This window comes from Staurois parvus, unplaced genomic scaffold (assembly GCF_062004578.1).
Source record: "Staurois parvus isolate SC_StPar_1 unplaced genomic scaffold, SC_StPar_1.0 ptg000147l, whole genome shotgun sequence".
In the NCBI taxonomy this organism is placed as follows: domain Eukaryota; kingdom Metazoa; phylum Chordata; class Amphibia; order Anura; family Ranidae; genus Staurois; species Staurois parvus.
Window position 1 is genome coordinate 7,724,502 of NW_028317943.1, and position 23,024 is coordinate 7,747,525.

Consider the following 23,024-nt stretch of genomic DNA (forward strand, 5'->3'; position numbering starts at 1 on the left):
TCTACAAAGCATTTGTAGAGTTCTGGTGTTTCTGTACCTAAATCAGACAAGCATTTATGCACTTTTGACAGCTGGTGCATTTGAAATTCGCTATTGGACTGAATAGTGGCTATGGATCTGCCCAATGCTGTGTGCAGTTTGTCAAAGGGATGGACCTAATGGTGGTCTGGTCTCTCAGTCCTACATCAAGCACCCCCCACACCACTACAAAACTTGTCAGGCATGTGTGATGGAAACAGTGTCCAGTGCACCAGTATGGACAGTCCAACCTCAGTGTGACAGATTCATGTACCTGTTTCTGATTCAAGCACCAACAATTTCAATGTGGGAATCTACAGGGTGTCATTTAAAAATACTCCACATTTTCTTTTATATTATTGAAAAAAAAAATACAATACAAAAACAAAATAAAATACAAAATTATATCAGGTAAAATTTGAATGAAGAATACTCATAACACTTTCTGCTTTTTGAGCCAGCAAGTGAAGATTTAAGCTTCTCTTTACGTTTTAATGGCTCCCAGTTTGCTTTTCTAATGAACTAAAACCATTTGTGACACAGTTCAATGATTCATCCCTTATTAGATAGCTCAATCTAAAGTTTTAGCCAGGCAAACTGTGGTTCAAAGCAGGTATAATAGACCAGGCAATCCCTTTAAGGCTCTGTTCACACCAATGTGTTTTGTGGGTTTTTTTTTTTGCAGAAATGCACTACAGTCCATTTAACATGGTTGCCTATGGAACATGTTCACATCTATGCTTTTTTGAGCTGCTGCATTTTTGGAAAGGGTCAGGGACTTTTTTTAAAAGCAAAAAGCAGAATATTTACCACCACCACAGAGCTCAATGGAGAAGCTGTTGAAATGCATGGTAGTGCTTTTTTGCAGCATTTTGTGTTTTTGCATTTTTATTCTGCCCAGCAACAAAAAAAAAAAAAAAACCCAATTTAACAACAAAGACAAAAAAAAAGCTGAACAAAATGCAAGACGTGATAAAAAACGCATCAAAAACACATGTAGAAAAATGCAAAACAAACTGCAAAATGCACTGGAGAAAGCATCTATATAAACCAAGCCTAAAGGGCCTTTCACATGGGCATCAACAATTCAGTCACTGACTTCAATAACTGATGAATACAGATTCAGTTTACATCGGTTTACATCATTCTGTACATCCATCTTCAGTTCAGTTCACATCAGTTTACACCCATTTTCGCATCTATTTTTTGTTGTTGTTGCAGAAACTTATCAAAGGTGACAAAAGTAAAAAAGAATGGACGTAAATGGATGGCATCTTTTTACATCTGTTCATATCCATCTACAAATGGAAAAATAATGCAGCCTTTTCTATTAAAAAAAAAAAAAAAAAAAAAACAGATGTGGGCAGATGTAAATAGATAATCATCTGGTTACATCCACATGCCCATATTAATGAATTGCTGTCCATTTTTTCTGAAAATGGACAGATAAAGAATAGACAAACTGAATGCCTATGTGAAAGGGCCCTAACTTTACAATGGACTGTTCTATTATTAATCTTGAGTTTATGTCAAGAGCATTTTAAAGTAGGACTCCATCGTTTATATTTATATACAAAGTATATATCTCACAAAGTAGTGTGAAAATATTTTCCCAGAATGGTCTATGACTGCTTGGGCTTAGACAAAGGAGGTTGAATGGCCATCAATCAAAGAAAACTGGAGAAACCTAGTTCTGGGGTAAATGGAGCGCAGAGGAAAGCATCGGACTGAAGGTGATAATTGCAGCAAATTTTTTTTTTTTTGTTACTTTTACTGGACTATTTTTACCCATTACTCTGCTTTAACTATGTAGCGCCCACTTGTTCATAAGGATTACAATACTTCTCCAAGATGTTTGCCCTAAATATCTGATACTTAAAAGACCTGCAGTTACCTGATGTCAATGGCCTAGTTACCCGTTTCAGACACTACACACATTCAGAGAAGCCTCTAAGCAATAAGGAACACTATGTACACATACGACTAACATATTAGTTTTAATTGCGCTGACCTTTCAACATAAAGTGCTGTTGTTTACAATGTAATGGCTAGGGAACAAGCAAAATGCAATTTACCTTTGAAGAGGTTTTTGCTAAAATATCCTGCAATTCCATAATTTTCTGCACCAGTCCATGGAAGTCATTACACGTTGGGCACGCTGAAATAATAAAGAAATGTAGGTCAACCTGTCAAAACATAAAAACAAACAATCTATTCTTTCATTGTAGAAACCCAATACAAACGTATATACTTACTGCGATTAAGATCAGGGCACTGGGAGATAAATCCTTGCGGCATGATAACAATCTGCAGATCCTGCATGATCCCCTGTGGACGAGACACAGACTGTATATATTTTGTCACACAGTGTTCTACATTACATGGTGCTATCTGATAACTACATTGTTTTGTATTTCATAAAATCAATTTCAGGCTGAGCTACAGAGTCCAATTAAGATGTCCACGGCAAGCAACAGAAAGCTGCTTATATGTTAAATAAAACAATGCGCCTTTCCCTAAAGTAAATAACTATATTGATTTCTCCCCAACATGATAAATGCAAGCCAAGAGAAATGAAGAGAAGCAATTAGTACAAACATAATAAATACATATATTAGAACATAGTGATACATGCATGTACTTGGCTAATCAGGACTCATGAGAAGTGTATTTTCCATATTATAAAGTGAATGATGTTGCTTGGTACCTTGATATATTGTCGAAAAAGAAAAGCCTGTGCTATCACATACCGGTAATTGCTACTGCTGAACTTCCTTCCTTGAAATCTTGGTTCCGTGGCATCCATACTGGTCCTAAGGCTTCGTTACTTTCTATGCCACTGATACAAGGACTAGATGTATTGCTTGTTCTGGAACTCAAAGTACGGAGGCCAGATATAGCCAGACAATTTGCATTTCTCTTAGTAGGGTTTGCTTTAACACATAGAATGAGTTTTGCTATGCAGCCCAGAGTAAGTGCTACCATATCTACAGAGGTTGATGTTGTCTTTATATATTTCTATCTACAGGGGATGTAAATGTCACACCCTGAAGCAATCCTCCAATGTGTACATCCAGCCAAAACAGTTTTTATTGAAATAAATAGAACCCTTTTTTGGGTTTTCTGCTTTTCCAGGATTCCGTTACAGATATTTCCCCTCAAGTACATTTACAGTTTAAGAGTTAAAGTGTAGAACTAGAGTTTGCTTTCATTGCTCTGTGTCTCTGTTACAGATTTAGGCCTCATTCACATGGGGCATACTAAAGTGTACGTCCATAGAGGGCTGTGTTTAACCACATAAGGATGCACAAGTGTTTGGTGTATCCCTATGCAGGCAGTCCCATTGATGTCAAATGGGATGCAGCGGCTGCATTGACACAGCCACTTCTCCAAATTTGATATCCATGTGGGTGCCAGAGCAAGTCCCCACACTCACCTGGTGTGCATTCAGGGACATACACCCACATAGATTTAAAATTGGAAGCAGCAGCTGGGTCAATGCAGCCACTGTGTCCTTATTGGCATCAACGGGACTGCCTACATGGGGATGCATGGAACACCTTTGAATCCCTGTGTGGACAAACACGACCTTCCATGGTCATACACATTAGTATGCCTCATGGGAATGAGGTCTTACCCTCATTATCAGACACCAGTGGAAGGTAAATTTATCTAACTGCCGGAATAGCAGTAATAACCTGACAGGGTTTTGTCTTTCAATACACTATCCACTAACAAAAAAAATTGGGTCTATACACAAATTTTAGGTGAATTACATTTTACTCAAGTATGGTACATAGACATCTGTAAATTGAGAATAATGTGCTGAACAAGTTTAGTTGGCAAAAAAAATATGAGCACAGAGCTCAGCTCAATGTTGGTACTACCATGAATCGTGTCGCAACTGAAAATAATTGATCCAATATGCTGGATTTTGTTTAGAAAAATGAAACAAGTGATGGCACAATCGTATACGGCATTTTCACTTTTAGATTGACAGAATGTTCGGTTTTCAACTCGTCTATGGCCAACCTAAGGTTACTGAAGGAGATACTGGCAGCAGGGTGGGGGGTCTAGCTATTCTTAAGTTACTGGGGCAGAATGGAGTTCAGTCTAGCACACGCTTTCTGTGCTCCCACAATTCGGTGGAGGCTGCTAGAATCCTCACAATCTATCTGAACTGCACTACTGGATGCTCGTTACTCGCTAATTCACTTTGCAGAGTCCCAGTAGTGCTGACGGCATTATATTAACAATCAGTCTGCAGGAATAATGTCATAAAACTAATCAAATTCTAAACCGTTTCATCCTTACACCCTGTTTTGTGTATCACTGTGTTTTGGGTTTTTTTTAATTCTGTATTTTATTATGCCTTGCAAAAACCCCAGTTTTATATTTAAGGTTTATGTTTAAATATTAAAGGCCAACATGATGTATATAATTACACAAACAAAGCAAAAATAAGCATTCCTAAACCGTAACTGTGGCACAAAGCATGTAGGAGAATACCAGACATATTTCAAAGAATAAAACAATAAGGCACTTGCTGGCATGCTAAGAATGTTTACCCTGTAAAGCGTCTGGAACATAAATAGGACTGCCATTAAAGGATAGAAGACCACATTTCTCATTGTAAAACACACCTGAGAGATGAAATACTTATTTCTGTTTGTCTTTCCCAAGAGTAATATAATAGGAAACAAAGAGGGTACATCCTGAATATGTAATAATGTGTGTATATTAAAATTCTACATTGCCTGAGAACATAGATTGTTAAAATTACAGTAAAGCCAAAATAATAGTTGCCAGCAAAGATTATTTTAGCAGATCATATTGCAGGTTATGATGATAAATTACATTTTTATTTCAAAAGAGATACTAAAACAATTTGGTTGAAAGGATTCTGTTTTCTACTACCATAGAACATGTGTTTGATGTTCACAGTACAAAACACATTTACAGCGTTGTGCAATGGATCATGCGATCATATTCTAATCACATAATGTATATGCCAATATGAATTTAAAATCATATACAAATCATATACAAAGTAAAGCGCTGGGCAAACTATTGGTGCTATAAATCCTGAATAATAATAATAATGTGCCTGAAAAGAACATGTCTTTGTTCAAGCAGCATCCAGGATCATTTTTTTGTATTTGCTATAAAATAAAACAGCAAACCAAACAATTGCTGTGGGCAACACTGACACCTTGGCTCAGGGGACTTTTTCAATGATGAGCTTTCGTGAATTATTTTGTCTATCGCTTTCAAAATTAAATGATGCATACAGGATTAACCTACCTTAAAATAACCATGGGCATTATTTCTTTGTCCAACCCACAATGTTGTGCCAGATGGAATATCCATGTACGGCTTTTCAATAATTCTTTCATAAATCCTATTGAACAGAATACAAGTTAAATGATTTGTTAAATTGAAATAAATGCTTTTACAAGCAAAAACAGTTATTCTAGTCTTTAAGCTGAACCTTTTTTCTATTAAATAAATAAAAAAAAAAAAATATATATATATATCCCTCTATCTCATTTCCCTTGGGGACATTATTACTGCTTGCCATTAGTGATCCATAAATTGATAAGCTGCCGTATAGTAGTAATTCAGTGACCAGTTTTTGGATATCATAAAATACTTGCCTTCTTAGCAGCTTATTAGTGTAAGATCAAAAAATAAAGTCACTATTAGGAAAAGATATACATTAGTCCCTTACTTGTTGCAATCCACATGGAGAACCAGATGAGATGCACTGATTGCCAAGGAAAATCTATGCCATTTATCATCTGCCAGAATATAAGGAAATACTTCTGTCTGAGATCGATGACTCCCTGAGCGATAGTGCAATCTGACTTCATTTCGATGACCACTGCTCTCTAACTCGAGATACCTGCATAAGCAAAGAAAAAGGTCAGAAGGCAGCATAAGAGAGACAAATTCAAGATTATTTCCTGTGAGGGTCTTACTAATTTTCTCAAAATGCATCAAGATATGTCTAATTTCAGGCAACAGGAGTTTAATTTTTTTGTGATATAGGGGTTGATCTACTAAAGGCAAAAATGCTGTTCACTTAACAAGGGATTTTTCCCTCAGCTTTGCAAACACAGTATAAATTCAGTTTGCAAATGTGTATCCAATCACCAATGCCAGGGAAAAAAAATATATTTTTGCTTGCACATGATTAGATAATGGAAGTCAGCAGAGCTTTATACAATCACATAGGCTAAGGAGAGAATCCCTTGTAAAAGTGAAAATTCCCTTACAAAGGGAACAATCTATTTGCCTTTAGTAACTCAACCCTATACTCTCTAAGTGTCTTCCTCACCGAGAGGGATGTAGATGATACAGTTTTCCTCATTACAACTCTGAGATTGCAGCAAATGACTGCAATGGAGGCAAACACTACTATTCCCAAATCAGTTTAAGAAACAGTGAGAAACAAACAGTAATATCTTCAAAAATGAGAAAGGTCTTAAAGCAGCAAACATGATAATCAAAATCCTAACAATCTATTCTATACAGATCACATAGGGTTTATTAAAAAATTGATAACTGGCAATTACCAAGGAAAAGCCATTTCCAAGTGAACAACATTTCCAGTTATCAATAAACAGTAATTAATATGTCAAGAATGATCTAGCATCATCTACGAATAATGGCATGGTCTCACCCAGCTAGTATTTACTTCAAAAGCGAGCACAAGAAATGCGGCAGGTAAGCACTGTGATACAAAGACAATTCAACATATCTAAAGACAGCTATGTCTTCATTTCCCCACGGAGCAAAATCTGGCCTTTTACTTCTAAAATTATTAACTAAAAATGGTTTAGCAACACTTCAACATAAAAGGTCATATATACAATTTACAAATGAATGAGCTTACAGGCCTTGCTTAACTATATTATCTTTGCCAGGAAGGTGAAATTCTATTATGCTAGATTATATACGTCATATTAGGCAACATCAATAAAGGTATTTGTAATTCTGAAGAATAAAAACATCAATAAGCAGTTATTAGAAATGTTAAAATGAAGCGACTTGTTGTCCATTGAAACATCCAGATTAGAGAACAAAGATCCATTGTGCTAAAAAAAATTACATTCACAGTGATTATCACCAACTTTTATTAAAAAGGCACTCAACAACAACAATATAAAGAAAACAGTCCAAATGAACTTTGCAGAGATTTGGAGGAATTATCCATGAGGTTTCCACATTATAAAAAATTAGGAAGCCAGCAGGAAGATACTAACAAAGGTTTTCAAGAAACATGAAACCAGCATGTGAAATCACAGGCTCTACCCAACACATTTTGTTCAGGTAGGAAACCCATCAACTAGCATTTCATTAGCTGCCTTTGTCTAAAAAAGATTACTCAGCAAACTGACATTATCAGATATTGTGAATTCTGTACAGTAACTATTTTATATATAGCCTTTAAAGGCGATTAGTATCCTTTTTTCACATAATCTAATTTTGTAGAAATAACCCCTAAACAAGCCCCCACTCACCCCTGTACAGAAGAAACCCTCTATTGCCCTACTTACATCTCTGCTCCTATTGGCTGCCAGAACCCATGCTGTAACTCCAATGAAAATCCCAGCTGGTGACACTGAGTTGTGACTAAGCTCTTTGGTGTTAAACAAAATCAAAGAACAGAGGTATACCACTCAGGCAAACAATCCAGATCAATCCATGGCAGGTGCAGGCTCTGGTTTGCCACCACACACGATGCAACAGGAAGAAGAGTCAGCCGCACACCAGAGGATTGATGAATGTAGTGCATATTTATTGATCCATAGGACATACAAAACAGCAGGACATGAATACAGGACCTGTTTACCACCGTTAAACAGGTCCTCTATTCATGTCCTGGTGTTTTGTGTGTCCTATGGATCAATAAATATACACTGTATTCATCAATCCTCTGGTGTGCGGCTGACTCTTCTTCCTGTTAAACAAAATCAGACGAAGGAGCGCCAGAGGATATCCATAACACATTAAAGTTTGATGTCATGATTGAAGACCAGTGTGTTGCCTCCATATACCCAACATCAGAAGGATAGGCACACTAGGGGCCATAAGCATAGTGCTATAGTGGGTATGTGTTGCCACTGACCTCTAAGGATTCATTTGGACAACTCAATTTTTGACTGTTTCTCATTCTTCTTTTACACCTAAATTAAGATTGCCAGATCTTCCTTCTGCACAGAAAATGTAGCTCATGACCAACTCAACATACCAAATATCTTTTTGCTGAGGGAGTTGGTGGAGCTGAAGGAAACGTGCATAGAAAGCACACACAAACTTGATGTAAATGGAGTCTTTAGTGTAAAGCCCAGAACCTCATGTCACGTGGTTAAGACTTTTTGCTTATTATTATTTATCACTGCCTTTTTTTGGTTTTTGGAAACACATCAAATTTTTAAAGTATTTTCATCTTTTGAATTTTCATTTGCAGTATATACTTTTTGTTTTTTATTATTATTATTATTATTATTATTATTATTAATTTTATGCACATTATTGGATATTATAATTTTTATGTATTAATTCTATGGTTAGTAGTATTTTTGTATAGCGCTGCACATTTTTGTTTAGTTTATGTATTGATACCTGCGATACTGTGCTGGCTGCTTTAATTTTTAAATTGAGTGGTAATTTACCACATATAGCGTGGAGTTATTGAAATTGTTTATCACGTGGTTAATTGGCTAACCAACTCAACCACAATGCTGCAACACACAACAGCTCTTTATATATTTGCAGTTATTTGGCATTTTCAGTAGAGATGCACAAACCGTGTACATCAACATATGACCCAGACTGGACTGATGCACACATTGTGAATATATAGTCTTCCATATCAAATTTTCAAAGTTTTGTTTTTATTTTAACTAAAAATCAACCTAAAAAAAAGAAGAAAGAAAGGAGAAGGAGATAAAAAGAAAAGAACTTGGCACACCAGGCATACTGCCTGATCTCCTTAAACCACTGATTATAGCAGCAAACACTGATTCTTTTAAGATAATGATGCAACCTTACCGTAACCCCATCATATCTTTTCCCCTTCATAACCACATATTGTTAAAGTTTAAAAAAAAAGAAGTTATCACTTCCTTCCACTAATGTTGAGTTAAAACAAATTATAAGCAATGATGGTGGAGCCAATTAAAACAAAAAAACAATTTGCAAGTGCAGTGTATTTGAAAGAGTTAATTGTATAGGCCTAGGTGAGTATATTAAAAAAAAACAAAAACAAAAAACAAAACACCACAACAAGGCAAGGTTGCTAGGTGATAGTATATTGAAAGCATTCGACAAATGAAAGCATAAAGAGAATCATGTGAAATGATCTTGGGTTCATCAAGGTTATCTTGATTTGCAGAGTTTTAGCACCATTTCCTAAACAGGAACAAACCTAAAATGGCAGTATATTATTGTGTAAGTCTTGAGCTCCCAAACAAATTGAAAATTCAGTAGAAACTAAGGACTTTTTATTGACTAGGTGTAGGAGCAACTTCACCTATCTAACCAAGATACTCTTATAAACTATGACAACTTGTGTAATAAAGTCAGTCCCGAGCAGTCTTTAGTCTCATAACACAATTATCAATTTAGTAGTATGCAATAAACAATTAAGGTAATGAAGCAAGAGATCCTGATGTCTAACTAGCTGGATGTTAATGTAAAATTTCTACTTCTAATTCCAGTATTTATGACCAATTAAAAAATGCAGGTATAAACAATTCCCCATGGTAGAATCTATTTTCATTTAGTAATACAAAATCACTTGCTTTCTGCTCTGTTAGAATACATAGCAGAGCATATCATCATGCACCCAAATAGATCCCAATTAGGCCCAATTAGAGAAGAGCATATCTGCCCAGGTTTGAATAGTAAACAGTTTCATGAATACTGTTTGAAGTTCAAAAAGTTTATTTCAAACTCTACTGAAGTTTATGGGGGGAAATCTTGTTATTAAGCTCTCGCCAATTGTCTGGCTAAAAAGCAACTATTGGCAAACAAAACATTGGAAAGTGGGCACTGTCATGGAGGACATTTACCAATGCCAAAAGTACAGTAAAGCACAATTTGTACACGATTTTTAAAGGTGCCAAAATATTGGTAGTCAAGCTGGGTTAAAAATGTATATTTTATTAACACAAAATGTTTTAAAAGATCGCACAGGATGATACATATATCTTATTTATTTATTTCAGGTATAACATGGTCACGGTCAGTTTACACAGCACTTATATATATATATATATATATATACTGTATATATATATATATATATATATATATATATATATATATTGTACATTCACATCAGTCCCTAACACTCAAGGGGCGAACAATCTAAGGTCCCTAACTCGCATTCATAAATACACATACTAGGGCCACTTTAGACAGGATCCAATTAACCTACCAGCATGTCTTTGGAGTGTGGGAAGAAACCGGAGTACCTAGAGAAATCCCACACAGGCACAGGGGGAACATGCAAACTCCAGAAAGGTAGTACCATGGTTGGGATTTGAACCGGTGAGGCTAGTGCTACTAGGCAGAAGTGCTAACCACTTAGCCACTGTGCTGCCATATATGCATAGGAATTCATATAATTCCATATATGCACATGTACAGAATTACATAAATACAACGTATAGAACATGGCACCTTTTTGGGGTGGTGGGGTGGGAAGGTGTAACCACTCCCGACTAAGTTCGCTGAAGCTCAGCCCCCTCCTTCCTCCCGCAGTATCCTGGGAACTTTCACAGGTCTCAGAAGACTGCCGGACCAATCAGAATGCGCACTGGGTATCTGGCTGTGAAGCTGCAAGCTGTCACAGCCTGGTGCCCACAGTTGTGATGCCGGTGTCGAGGAGAGAAGAGATGGTGCAGGTGAGCATATCACAGGACTCTGGGACAGGTGAGTGTGTGTTTATTAAAAGTCAGCAGCTACAGTTTATGTAGCTGCTGACTTTTAATAAACAGAAAACTGACTGGAACTCCACTTTAAATAGTGACTCTCTTCCACATGTAAAATTGCCTTTAGAGAAAAATCTAAATATACTTATCTTACACCCAGATTTTGTCTACAGTGCCTAGTCAAAGGTGAGGTCATAATTCTTTCGGCAAGATCCTGAGAATGCACAGAATCCTAATGTCCATGGAAAGATGCTCACACGTTGATTCAAATTTAAAGAATGTGTAAACCTAATATTGCACGTTCCTAAAATGTGCCTGCTGTACCATGCACTTTTATGAAAAAGTATCCTGTGCTCCTTGCACAGGGAGAACGAATGAACGATCACATAGTTACAGCAAGGCAACTTTCAAAGTCTCGCAGGACCCCTTGTGACGATATGATATGCCTGATGAAGGGGTCCTGCGAGACTCTGAAACGTTGCCTTGCTAGAACTATGTGATCGTTCATTAAAACGTTTGGACCCATATTGGTGATCCTCGGTGTGCTGGTGACATTCTCCCTGGCTGATTCTGTTTGGTTCCAGCCGACAGTCGCTGGAGCACCCACTTACCCACATTTTTAAAGCAGGAACGTGTGCGTTTGGATTGTACACACAATGGTCAGTTCTCTAGCTGTGCTGGAAACTAAGCCTGCTCTCCTCCAATGATCAGAGTTGTCCTGAGATGCAAAACCTTTCAGTGGGAAGTTCAGTGTTCTGCTGTCTCTCCTCCCCTAGCGCTTATGCAGCTGGGGGGGGGGGGGTATTTCTAATGTTTTTTTATTGCTATACACAAATGTTTTGCCTTTCATTTCTATTTTAAACTGAATGGGCTATTTTACAAGGTGAGAGTTTACAATCACTTTAGGATGCTATTGCTAAAAACTTGTCAGAAGCATGTTTCAGTACTGCACTCTGGATGGACTATGCACATAATTATTTAAAATGGCACAAATATTATGAGCTTAAAGTCCAACTCTAGGCAAATAAAAAATTAACCCTTGCAATGGAGCTGCAAAATATACATATCTCATTCTCCCCGCAGCTTTTTTTACCCCCATGCTCTAGAGTCCTGACATCATAAAGAAAAGAGCAGGGTCCATAAGCCCTGCTCTGAATGTGAGGACACTTATGGTCAGTCCATCACCGGATTGTAGGGGAAACACTATTTGTTGAAGGAGTGGAGAATCAGGTAAGTAAACCCATAGCAAGAATGAGTAATGCCACACAAAAGGACCTCTTCAGCTTTGTAATGCAAGCACAGTCCGACTACAAGAATTTTCTTTTTTTTTTTTGCCCGTAGTTGGGCTTTAATTAATAGATTGACTTAATTGCTGGAAATTTGTTTCTGTCATTTGTCAACTGCTACATCTGATACTGCTAACATCTTGCAAGGTGTGAGAAGCCTTTCAGTCACAATGTTATTTCATCCTTATCTGGTTCAAAACAACATCCTACATAGCCAATCTATTTCCTGTCTTTGTGCTTCATTATATATGCTCTCTCCATCCTATTCCTCCGCCTCCATCTACCATCCTGCATACAAGCATTCCAGTTATCCTCCCACAGAAGGAGATGAAAAACATGAAGTAATTGGAAAATATGACGTACATTAATGCTGTGGGCTACTGCAATTAAACTTCCAGTCTTTCTGAATATGTGTTTTTTAACTTGAAAAGACTTACCGTCTTTCCAATCCAATATAAGACTAAACACCTTCAAGGGCATTTTGGAAAGAGAGAATATATAATATTTTTTCACAAAGCTACGAAAGTTTTATTTTCCATGCAGCACATTTACTATTGAACGAATATCTTTTAATGGTCAAATAAAAAATCCTATATGAAAGGAGTTTTTATACTGCTGCGGCTTCTTTTTTAGGTTTTAGCCCACCAATAACAGGGTTGAACTATGAAGTAATTTTTTGTTTAAACCCTTTCATACACTATTGCAGAGAACGGTATGAAGCAGTTAAGCCGGTTCCTACTGTGAACAAGTGACCCATCCATCCTCCCCGGATCTGTCAGTGTAGAGTTTGGACACTATCCGATTATTTGATCTCTATAGCTTGAGATCAATTTGGTTCGGTAAGACTTGCCTGTTTTTCTGAGGAGCACCTTTTGAGCACAGCAGCACTTTACTGGAAGATTAACCACTTCAATACTGGGCACTTATACCCCCTTCCTGCCCAGGCCAATTTTCAGCTTTCAGCGCTGTTTCACTATGAATGACAATTGAGCAGTCAAGCAACACTGCACCCATATGAACACACAAATAGAGCTTTCTTTTGGTGGTATTTAATCACCACTGCATTTTTTTGTATTTTGCTAAATAATGAAACTTTTGAAAAAAAAACGCTCTTTCCTTTGTTTCTGTTATAAAATGTTGCAAATAAATAACATGTATTCATAAATTTAGGTCAAAATGTATTCTGCTACATTTCGTTTGTGAAAATAATAATACCGTATTTGCCGGCGTATAAGACGACTGGGCGTATAAGACAACCCCCTACTTTTCCTGCTAAAATGTAGTGTTTGGGCTATACTCGCCGTATAAGACTACCCCTCTTCCAATGCAAAACAGTGGGAGGAATAGTGCCCCATCATTGGCATTAGTGGCAGGAATAGTGCCCCATCATTAGTATCAGTGGGGGGAATAGGTGCCCCATCATTGGTATCAGTGGGAGGAATAGTGCCCCATCATTAGTATCAGTGGGGGGAATAGGTGCCCCATCATTGGTATCAGTGGCAGGAATAGTGCCCCATCATTGGTATCAGTGGCAGGAATAGTGCCCCATCATTGGTATCAGTGGCAGGAATAGTGCCCCATCATTATCAGTGGGGGGAATAGTGCCCCATCATTGGTGTCAGTGGGAGGAATAGTGCCCCATCATTGGTGTCAATGGGAGGAATAGTGCCCCATCATTGGTATCAGTGGGGGGAATAGTGCCCCATCATTGGTATCAGTGGCAGGAATAGTGCCCCATCATTAGTATCAGTGGGGGGAATAGTGTCCCATCATTGGTATCAGTGGGAGGAATAGTGCCCCATCATTAGTATCAGTGGCAGGAATAGTGCCCCATCATTGGTGTCATTGGGAGGAATAGTGTCCCAACATTGGTGTCAATGGGAGGAATGGTGTCCCATCATTGGTGTCAGTGGGGGGTGGAATAGTGCCCTATCATTGGTGTCAGTGGGGGGTGGAATAGTGCCCTATCATTGGTGTCAGTGGGGGGTGGAATAGTGCCCCATCATTGGTGTCAGTGGGGGGTGGAATAGTGCCCCATCATTGGTGTCAGTGGGGGGGAATAGTGCCCCATCATTGGTGTCAGTGGGGGGGAGGAATAGTGCCCCATCGTTGGTGTCAGTGGGAGGAATAGTGCCCCATCATTGGTGTCAGTGGGAGGAATAGTGCTCCATCATTGGTATCAGTGACACCAATGATGGGACACTATTCCTCCCACTGACACCAATTACACTTGCTAACCCTGTTCTAGTATGCTGCTGCTGCAGCCAGCATATGTGGTTGCAGCAGCACCTCTACACTGAACACTTACCTGCTGCTCCTGCACTCAATTTTCGCGGGGCCGCTCGGCTCTTCCCCCTCGCTGGTGATTGGCCGCCTGTGTGCCTTTCCTGAGCTACAGTTCTGGCGGCCAATCACCGGTGAAGAGGCAGAGCCGAGCAGCCGCGCGAACATCCAGTGGCCGAACTGAAGGAGCAGCCGCGCCTCCTGGACCGGATCGTCGTGGGACCGGAGCCAGGTAAGAAACAGCCCCTGCCCACCCCTGTACTTAGTGTCCCTTCCGTTGGAAGGGGGGGGCGGCCGCACGGCGCCGCCCCCCTAAAAAGTGTCAGTATGCCGTATACCGGCGTATAAGATGACCCCCGACTTCAGAGAAGATTTTCAAGGAGTAAAAAGTCGTCTTATACGCCGGCAAATACGGTAATTGAATTTGTACTTTTTTTTCAAATGTTTCTATTATTTTTTTTTTATTATTTATTAAATGTTTTCTTTTTTTTTACCATTTTATTTTTCAGCAGAAGGTGACCAAAGCAATACAATGTTGCCATAGTAACATTGAACTACTCTGGGCAAGTGATCAGGATTTTTAACACATTATGATTACTAATACCAATGTATTTAATTGATATTTGCAATCATTGTTACTGAACGAAACTGATTCATTCAGTCTGTTGTTGTGATTAGCTGTGATTGGGCAAAGCTGATCACAGCTTGGCCCTGTCTGTATCATGTGACTGGCTTGACCAGTCACAGCTAACAACATAATTGTATAGAATGGATGGCATTATAGGAAGCCATCCATTGTATACAATTGACATGTGATCTTCTGTGATTGGTCACAGTGGTCACAAGACACTGGCAACGGGCCAGTGTAGTGATATGTCATCGGCTGTGTCCCGTGGATTGCTCCACCCAGTCACAATGGCGAGTGTCCTGCCCGGCCATCAATCTGCTCTAGTCTAGGCGAGAAGGTGTTAATTTGGCACACGGCACTTTTCCTCACATTAGATTTGGGGACTTCTTTACATTCATTTATTTTGCACTGCATATGAAATGTTATTTGATATTATATGTCATTTAGGTTGCAGTTTTGTACTTCATATGGACTATTTATTATTTGAGGATATATGAATTTGAGTTTGTATACATTTATTTATTCATTAATCACATTTAAAGTGAACAGCACACTTTTCTAATGAGTTGACATTATATATTCTGATATTCAGGAAGGTAGTAGCAGCAGTTCATTTTTCTACTTTTTTGCTATATACATTATTGGGGTAAGCGCAAAGATTTTTTTCTTTATACAAAGTCAACAACTTATTTGCATTCAGTAAATCAACACAAATATTATGTGGAAATATGTGAATCTTGGGTAAAAACTTTGCCCGACTCCTTAGCATCTGTTTTCAAAGACAGATAATACACAAAAAAGTTATAAAAGCCTTTGGACTCTTTTTTTTGTCTATTTTTAAAAGGGCATTTTTTTTGGGGGGGGTGTTATTTAGTAACAATGTGTACTAATGCAACTGTATCTGACAGTTGGACTGTATTTAAAAAATAAAAAAAATAAAAACCTGCTGCTGACCTTTTCTTAGATGTTCTTTTCTTCAAACTCCAGCAATGTAAAAATCCTGCTAGTTCTGTCTTCATGAGGGGGGTGGGGAACTATGAAACCCCAACCCACAATCAAAAAAATTTTAATTATTTTAACCACACATTATGGGAATGAATGAGTAGAACAGCAACCTCAGCAATATTAAAACAAAGAATTATAATCAAAAAGCTACTATGTTCCGATCAAAATACTGTAGCCCATAAATGCAATATGTAAAGTTACACAAAATAAAATAAATAAATAATACATTTGGAGTACTCATAAATTCCTCTCTAAATGGTAACCTGATAACAATCTTAAAAAGCCTAGTAAATGCTGAACACCCAGCATAGCTAAATATTGTATGAAATGAAATTCCGGAGTGAAAATGACCTAGACATAAATGATAACTCAAACAGGCATTCCTAAAACTGGCACACTTGGCATATGGATCTTGCCACACAAGCCCAAGAGGGATAAACTACCTTCATGCTAGGCACATAAAGATTTCCATGAAACATTGAAATTGCACTCATGGAAACACTCCAAAAAGGGCATTAAATAGCAAACATCACAATGAGGAATCCATATGCTGTGAATACATGTTGGGCCAGATGAACCCACTTCGTTAGCAGACGGACCTCCCCAAAGGGTTATACCTGTGTGGTTGAAGCAGTATAACTATAGGCAACAGTCAACTTGATATAGCAGTGTTGGAGGAAATAAGTGTCCTACTAACTCAATAATGAAATGATATGCAGATCATATATCTTAGAGAGGCCCCATGGTGCAGATACTAAACAAAGTATTCCATCCAAGTATACAGGGGTTGTTATCCATCAAACATGTAATAGGTACTGTAGGTAGTCAATGGCAAGTTAAATCCATACAAATCAAATCAGTCAGTTGGTTATACTATGTCACCCCATCCAAGGTAAAAGGCCATTTTCAGAGGGTCAACCCATGTAGTAGCAATAGGACCAGTAAGGAAAATCATATTTATCCAGAAAGAAAATTCAAAGAGCTTATCCAAAAGGATGTGGCTAAGAAGACAAGATTGATTATGGGTTTCCTTTCAAGGTACAGTCATGGAAATAAAGATTTTTTTTGCATATTGGTTTTGAGTTTAGGACTTCTTATGGGACACCTTAAGCTCTCTATATACTGTTACTTCAAATTATTTTGGAGTCAGGGTAATCCCCTGTTTTGGTATTCCCTTTCCCCCCTTCTTCCTTTTTTTTCTTTATTATTTCTTACTTTTGTCTGGGGGGTAGGATTGTTTGGGATTTTATGTGGTTGGTACTCATTTTCCTTCTGAGCTGTTTGCCTGCCAAGGCACGTCTTATTAGTTGCAAATGAGATATGAACACTCTCCTAACAAAGGGTTAAACATTTAGAACCCAGGCTTCTCCATTGTATATGAATTAGAAATGGATTCAGCCAGTACCCAGATCACAGTACAATTATGGAGAAAATTCTTGAAGTCAGCCATGACACTTACTCCTAAAAAAATATTTAAAAAGCTTTTTGTAAATTACGTTTTAGGCATTCTTTATGAAATAGAACACATACACATATAGTGGGCTTCTCTCAAATTTGACTGCAAACGTAGATAAACAATTTAAGGTTTTGGTTATGGGTGATGTTAAAAGCACACATAGGGTTACATTTTAGGATTAAAGTGTTACTAAACACAGGACCCACTATATATTCACTATATCCGATCTCCCCCAGTACACAGAACATGGAAATTTAATTATTTTAGTAAATGTAAACTGCTAAATACCTTTTCTCATCAGAAGATAGAGCAATCTTGTGGCTTCTATCAGTGTCCAGCCCACCACTAGCTAAAGCTTGTAGGAGGAGTTTTCTTTCTTCTCTAGGAGGATGGAAATCCCCAGACCTCTGTCTGGACAGTGCTGATTGGCCCTGTGTTAATCACATGCACTCCCAAGAAAAAAAACCTACCTAGAAATACACACCAAACTGATATTGTGCATGCCTATGGTTCAGTCTGGAGATAAGAGGGGGACACTGGAAGAAGGGGAGGATCAGAGAAGTCAGGATCAGCCTTTTACACAATGCAGAGGATTAACCCCTTAGGTTCCACAGTGAGTATAACAGGCATGCTTTACCGCATATACAGACTGATTTTACTGTTGTGGGTTTAGTAACACTTTAAAGGACCTTCATCATGAACATTATTGTAATCAAACAATGTTATATTGTTAAAACCAGTATGTTGTTGAACCCCCCCCCCCAAAAAAAAAAACAAATAAAAAACAGCCTCTGAAGACTACCTACTTGTCCAGCCACTCATACCTCCCAATATTTACTTTCTACACCAGCCACAGAATCATCAGCAGTTTCAAGCCACTGTCTATATTGGCCCACCAGATACCAACTGCTTACAAATGACATCCCTGTTACGAAGTGACAGGCAGCTAGACAGTTGTGACTGATTATACTTTCTCTTGATTTACTGCAGGAACATGAAGGTTGTTGCTGGGTCCTGTGGACATCCACCTGACCCTATGCTGCTGCCTACAATGCCTTTTGTATTTTCCACATTCTGACCAGATGCTTATGTTTCCTCCACCAATTGCTTCATCATGATTCTTTCCCTAGAATGAGTCATCTGGCTGCCTATTAGTCACTTATTAAAGGTTGAGCTCACCTTTGGGAACATGTTATATCTTCCACCTATATTTTGGTAACAAGTTCCCACTGCCGGAGCCACTGTCCGCTACACTGCATCTCCACCCCCGCCCCCAGCAACGGTCACTATTTTTTAAAAAACACAGCCATGTGGAGCTCCAACAGCCCAGCCACGTTAATCATTCATAGAATTCTGTGAATGGAAAACTAAAAGTACTGACAGACACTTGTGGCTGTCAGTTTACAGTTCTCAATGAACTACCACAGTGCTGTTGAGCGTTCTGGTAGTTCATTGTCTCTTCCTATTAGTGTATATCTGTCTGCTAGGTACGATCACACAGGTACACTGACAAGTCTGCAGGAGTCCTGCATGGCTCCCGCGATCTGATGATCGCAGATGCAATGCTTTATAGGCTCCAAGTAAAAAAAATGAAAATAAAAACACACACACACACACACACACACACATATATATATCATATTAAATCTAATAATTGCTTGGCTATGTAATATTTATTAGTGATCAGTGTGCTAAACTGTAAGCAGCACAGATTGTTATATTTGCATGCGTCATCACAGTTTGTACAAAGCATGCTTCAGAGGCATTTTGACAGTTGAAGAATAAAGCAAGCGACCTTGCATCCATGGCTTCATTACTCTGTCTCATACACTACAAACAAATTCACAGCTCAACTAAAGAGGACATTTTTCTATTTGTCTGAAGTTCCCCTGCTTCAGAAATGAACACAAAACTGCACAGTTTACATAGCCAGTGACCAACTAATGATTTAACCAAACCAAAGCCTGATTTGTGGAACACAGTATAGTCAACTTAGAGTTCAAGGTTAGTCACAGTGTTCTGGAACTACTAATCATAAAACATCCCTTTTTTCTAATTGAGGGAAATGATCCTTTTTGTTATACAAAAGTACTGTATCGTATCAAAGAGACAGAGACTAGACTGAGCAATTATATAATAGGATTACAATCTATTACAAATCCTTTAATAATGCAATCGTCAGGAGGCCTCTTGGTCACAATCCAAGATAACCCCAGGTATGGTGAAACATATGTTTCCGTCTGTAAAAATGCCACACAGAACCAAAAGACTTGTATAAAACTTACAGACACAGTCCCCAAAATTGGTGGACTGCACTCCTATAAAATCTGCCGGTATAGTCTAGAACACCTGGGATGATTTGGTAAAAGGCAAAAAGGCTGTACTCTTTGCAAGGAAATTTTCACTTTGCAAGGGAATGTTCACTTAGCTTAGAAAATGTGGCAAAAATTTACTTTACAAAGAAAACCCATTCACATGCGGGGGGGGGGGAGAACATTTCTGCTTACATATGATTGATGAAAAGTCAGAAGAGCTCCACCTCGTGCACTAAGTGAACAACAAATAACAAAGCATAAACTCTGAGCAATCTTAAAAGCTTTCTAATACAAAACTGCCACCTCACTGCTGCTTGCAATAAAATATGACCCCACACACCACCATCAATATTTATATTCAATACATTCACTAAGTGAAATGAAAATTCCCATGTAAAGTAAAAACTTGCAAAGTGAACAGCCCATGTAGTAAATCAATGGCACTGTATTTATGGCACTCACTGTAAAATATTGCTCCAAATCAGAGCAAAAGTGTGACTACTGCGATTTAAACAAAAAAAAAAAAAAAGAAAGTTTACTTAAACTTTCAGAAAAATCTTATTCTGTTTATTATTATCACCCCAGAACTAGCCAAACCAAAGTACTTACTGCTCTCAGCCAGCAGAAGACAGCTGACACCAACATCAGGCCTGGTAGTCTCTAGACAGCACTGTCAGCAGCTCACAAAATATAGAAGAACAGCAACGCTACAGTGATTTTTCAGCTAAGGTCAGCAAAGAGCAGACAGTAGAAGAGTGTGAAGGGTCTACATATCTGCATTGTGTATGAGTAATTTATATCTGTATTAAATAAAATAAAAGGATGTAAAAGACATTTAAAGTCCTGAAGACCAGAAATGTGCAAAACTAGCATTTGGAAGTTTTTAGGTTGCATGCGTTGATTGGGGTTGACCTTTGTTAACTAAGGGGTGCCAGCTATGCCTCGTCAGAAATTAGCTCACTACAGGTATGCATTAAACTACTGCATGCTAACGTACACAGTCATTAAAACTGAACAGATGAAAAGGTGGTTGCGGGAAGGCAGATCACTGAGGGGGTTTAAAAAAAATAAAAAATGATTTACTAAAGATTTTTTTAAACCATGGCTTGCAAACTATAGTCTGGAAAGCTTTTCTTTCAACATGTATTTACAAAGCAGTTACAAACTAGCATCAGACAACTTTTATCAAGCTCAAAGCAGCCTTCAGTCCAAGCCCGGGTAGTGTTAAAGACACAAGTAGCCAACTTAAAACAGGCATTTAGCAAGCTTCGGCAGTTTTGATTACCCGCTATTCAAAACAGAACTCTGCTAATGAGAAATGTGACCCAATCAAATCTGATTCCAGACAGGGGAAGATGAGTTGTTGAAGCTCATTAAACGCTGTGAAAGGTTACAAAGGATCTCTAAAGACTGTATCTATCAGTCTGCAGTCAAGCCAACAGTTACAAATGGAAGGAACTTAGGATTGACAGCTAATGATCTGTATGAATCTCACGCACTTGAATACATCTGTATTTATGGGTTCACTGTAAGTACAAATACCAAGCAAGGAAAAAATACTGTCTGTTTTAAAGTGTATTTCTACATTGCAGTCAAATGTGTTAAGTATTCCCATTCACACAGCATACTTTTAAATATATTTTTATATTTCTATCCTTTTTAGATATTGTCTCAGGAGAAAGCGTCATGGCTGACCTCAAGGATTTTTGAAAAATGTCAAAATGAGGCGGTTGTGTACTACTTTTAACCCTTTGTGTTAACCTTTTTTGTTCTAACAGTGTTCAAATCTATTTACAACTGATGATGAAGATCTGCCTCCACATTATAGACAGGGGTAATTGTGGCAAACACAGCTGCCCAGCCCCCCCCCCCCCATAAACAAAGAGAGCTATGTAAAACGTTTTACAGTGCTTGAGGTTCCAGAATAGAGCATCTAAAAAAAAGTAAGCAATTTTAAAGTGGTATTAAACTCAAAAGCAATCACTTATTATACTGAAGCTTGCCAATTCTTAGATGTGATGATTTTCTATTTTAGGCTACCTTTCCTTTATTTTCATCTGACAATCCAGTCAGTAAGTCTGTTTTTCAAAAAAACAAAGCTGTCCTCCAAATGTAGCAGTTTGAAGTGTGGAGACAGAACTATTTACCACTAACAGGGGTGCTTACAATGATCATCAAACCTTTATCCCAAAATGTAAAAAAAAAAAAAGTTTGCTGTAAACTGCAGCGTTAGCTGGGGGTTGGCTTCAAGTTGTTAGTGTATCTAAATCTGCTACTATATCTAACACTATCCCCCCCCCCCTCAAGATTACCAATGCAGCTGTTCACAGAGGGGGGGGGGGGCTCTAATACCATAGGTGTTTTACTGGCCAGATTAGCAGGTGAAAATAGAAGGAAAATGCCTACAAAATTAATGCAATCACCACATCTAATCCTTAGTGGGCTGCAATAGATTACATTTTTGGGTTTGATACCGCCTTAAGGTTTTACATTCTGCTATGTGAATGAGAACATTTAACAAATATAAACTAGACATTTTTCCAATTTGACTGCAAAAAAGGAATACTTTAAAGTGTATGTATCCCCTAACAATTAACTTCTCTAGATCATGCCCTTTTAGTTACCTATACCATTGAAAATATTTTGCTTTGTCAGCTGGACAAGTGCAAAAAAAACCTCATCTTAGAAAATCAGAGCTGACCTGTGTCCTCTGCACACTTGTGTTATCTCAGAGTTGTAATCAAGGACTACATTATGGGTAGATATCAGAGTGGGAATGATTAAGCCAGCAAAACGCAATGAACAGGACTGAATTTTTAGTCCACAAAAATAATTTTGGCATCCCACAACAGGTTCTAGCACTCATGCACACAGGACATCTGTTTAAAGATGGCCACACATGGGTCTGGTTTTTTTTTTCATTCAACCAGTGGGTTAAAAAAATTTGATGGGGATGCAGGAATCCTCCCCACTGTGTCATTGTATGCTGACAGTGGGGAGACTCCCTCACCATTAGAATACACAGATCAGCGCTTTGATGGGGATGCAGGAATCTTCCCAACTTTGTCATTGTATGCTGACAGTGGG

General features: G+C 38.2%; 1 protein-coding gene across 2 annotated transcripts in view; it reads right to left on the reverse strand.

Moving 5' to 3' along the window:
• NELL2 (neural EGFL like 2) overlaps positions 1–23,024 on the reverse strand; it is a 347,194-nt gene that overhangs the window by 210,127 nt on the left and 114,043 nt on the right. For both annotated transcript variants that reach the window (XM_089674010.1, XM_089674009.1), the window contains exons 4-7: positions 5,750–5,923; positions 5,323–5,419; positions 2,274–2,346; positions 2,094–2,176 (exon numbers count right to left, since the gene is read on the reverse strand). In XM_089674010.1, coding sequence (XP_089530136.1) covers positions 2,094–2,176; positions 2,274–2,346; positions 5,323–5,419; positions 5,750–5,923 — 427 coding nt within the window. The remainder of the gene's footprint in view (positions 1–2,093; positions 2,177–2,273; positions 2,347–5,322; positions 5,420–5,749; positions 5,924–23,024) is intronic.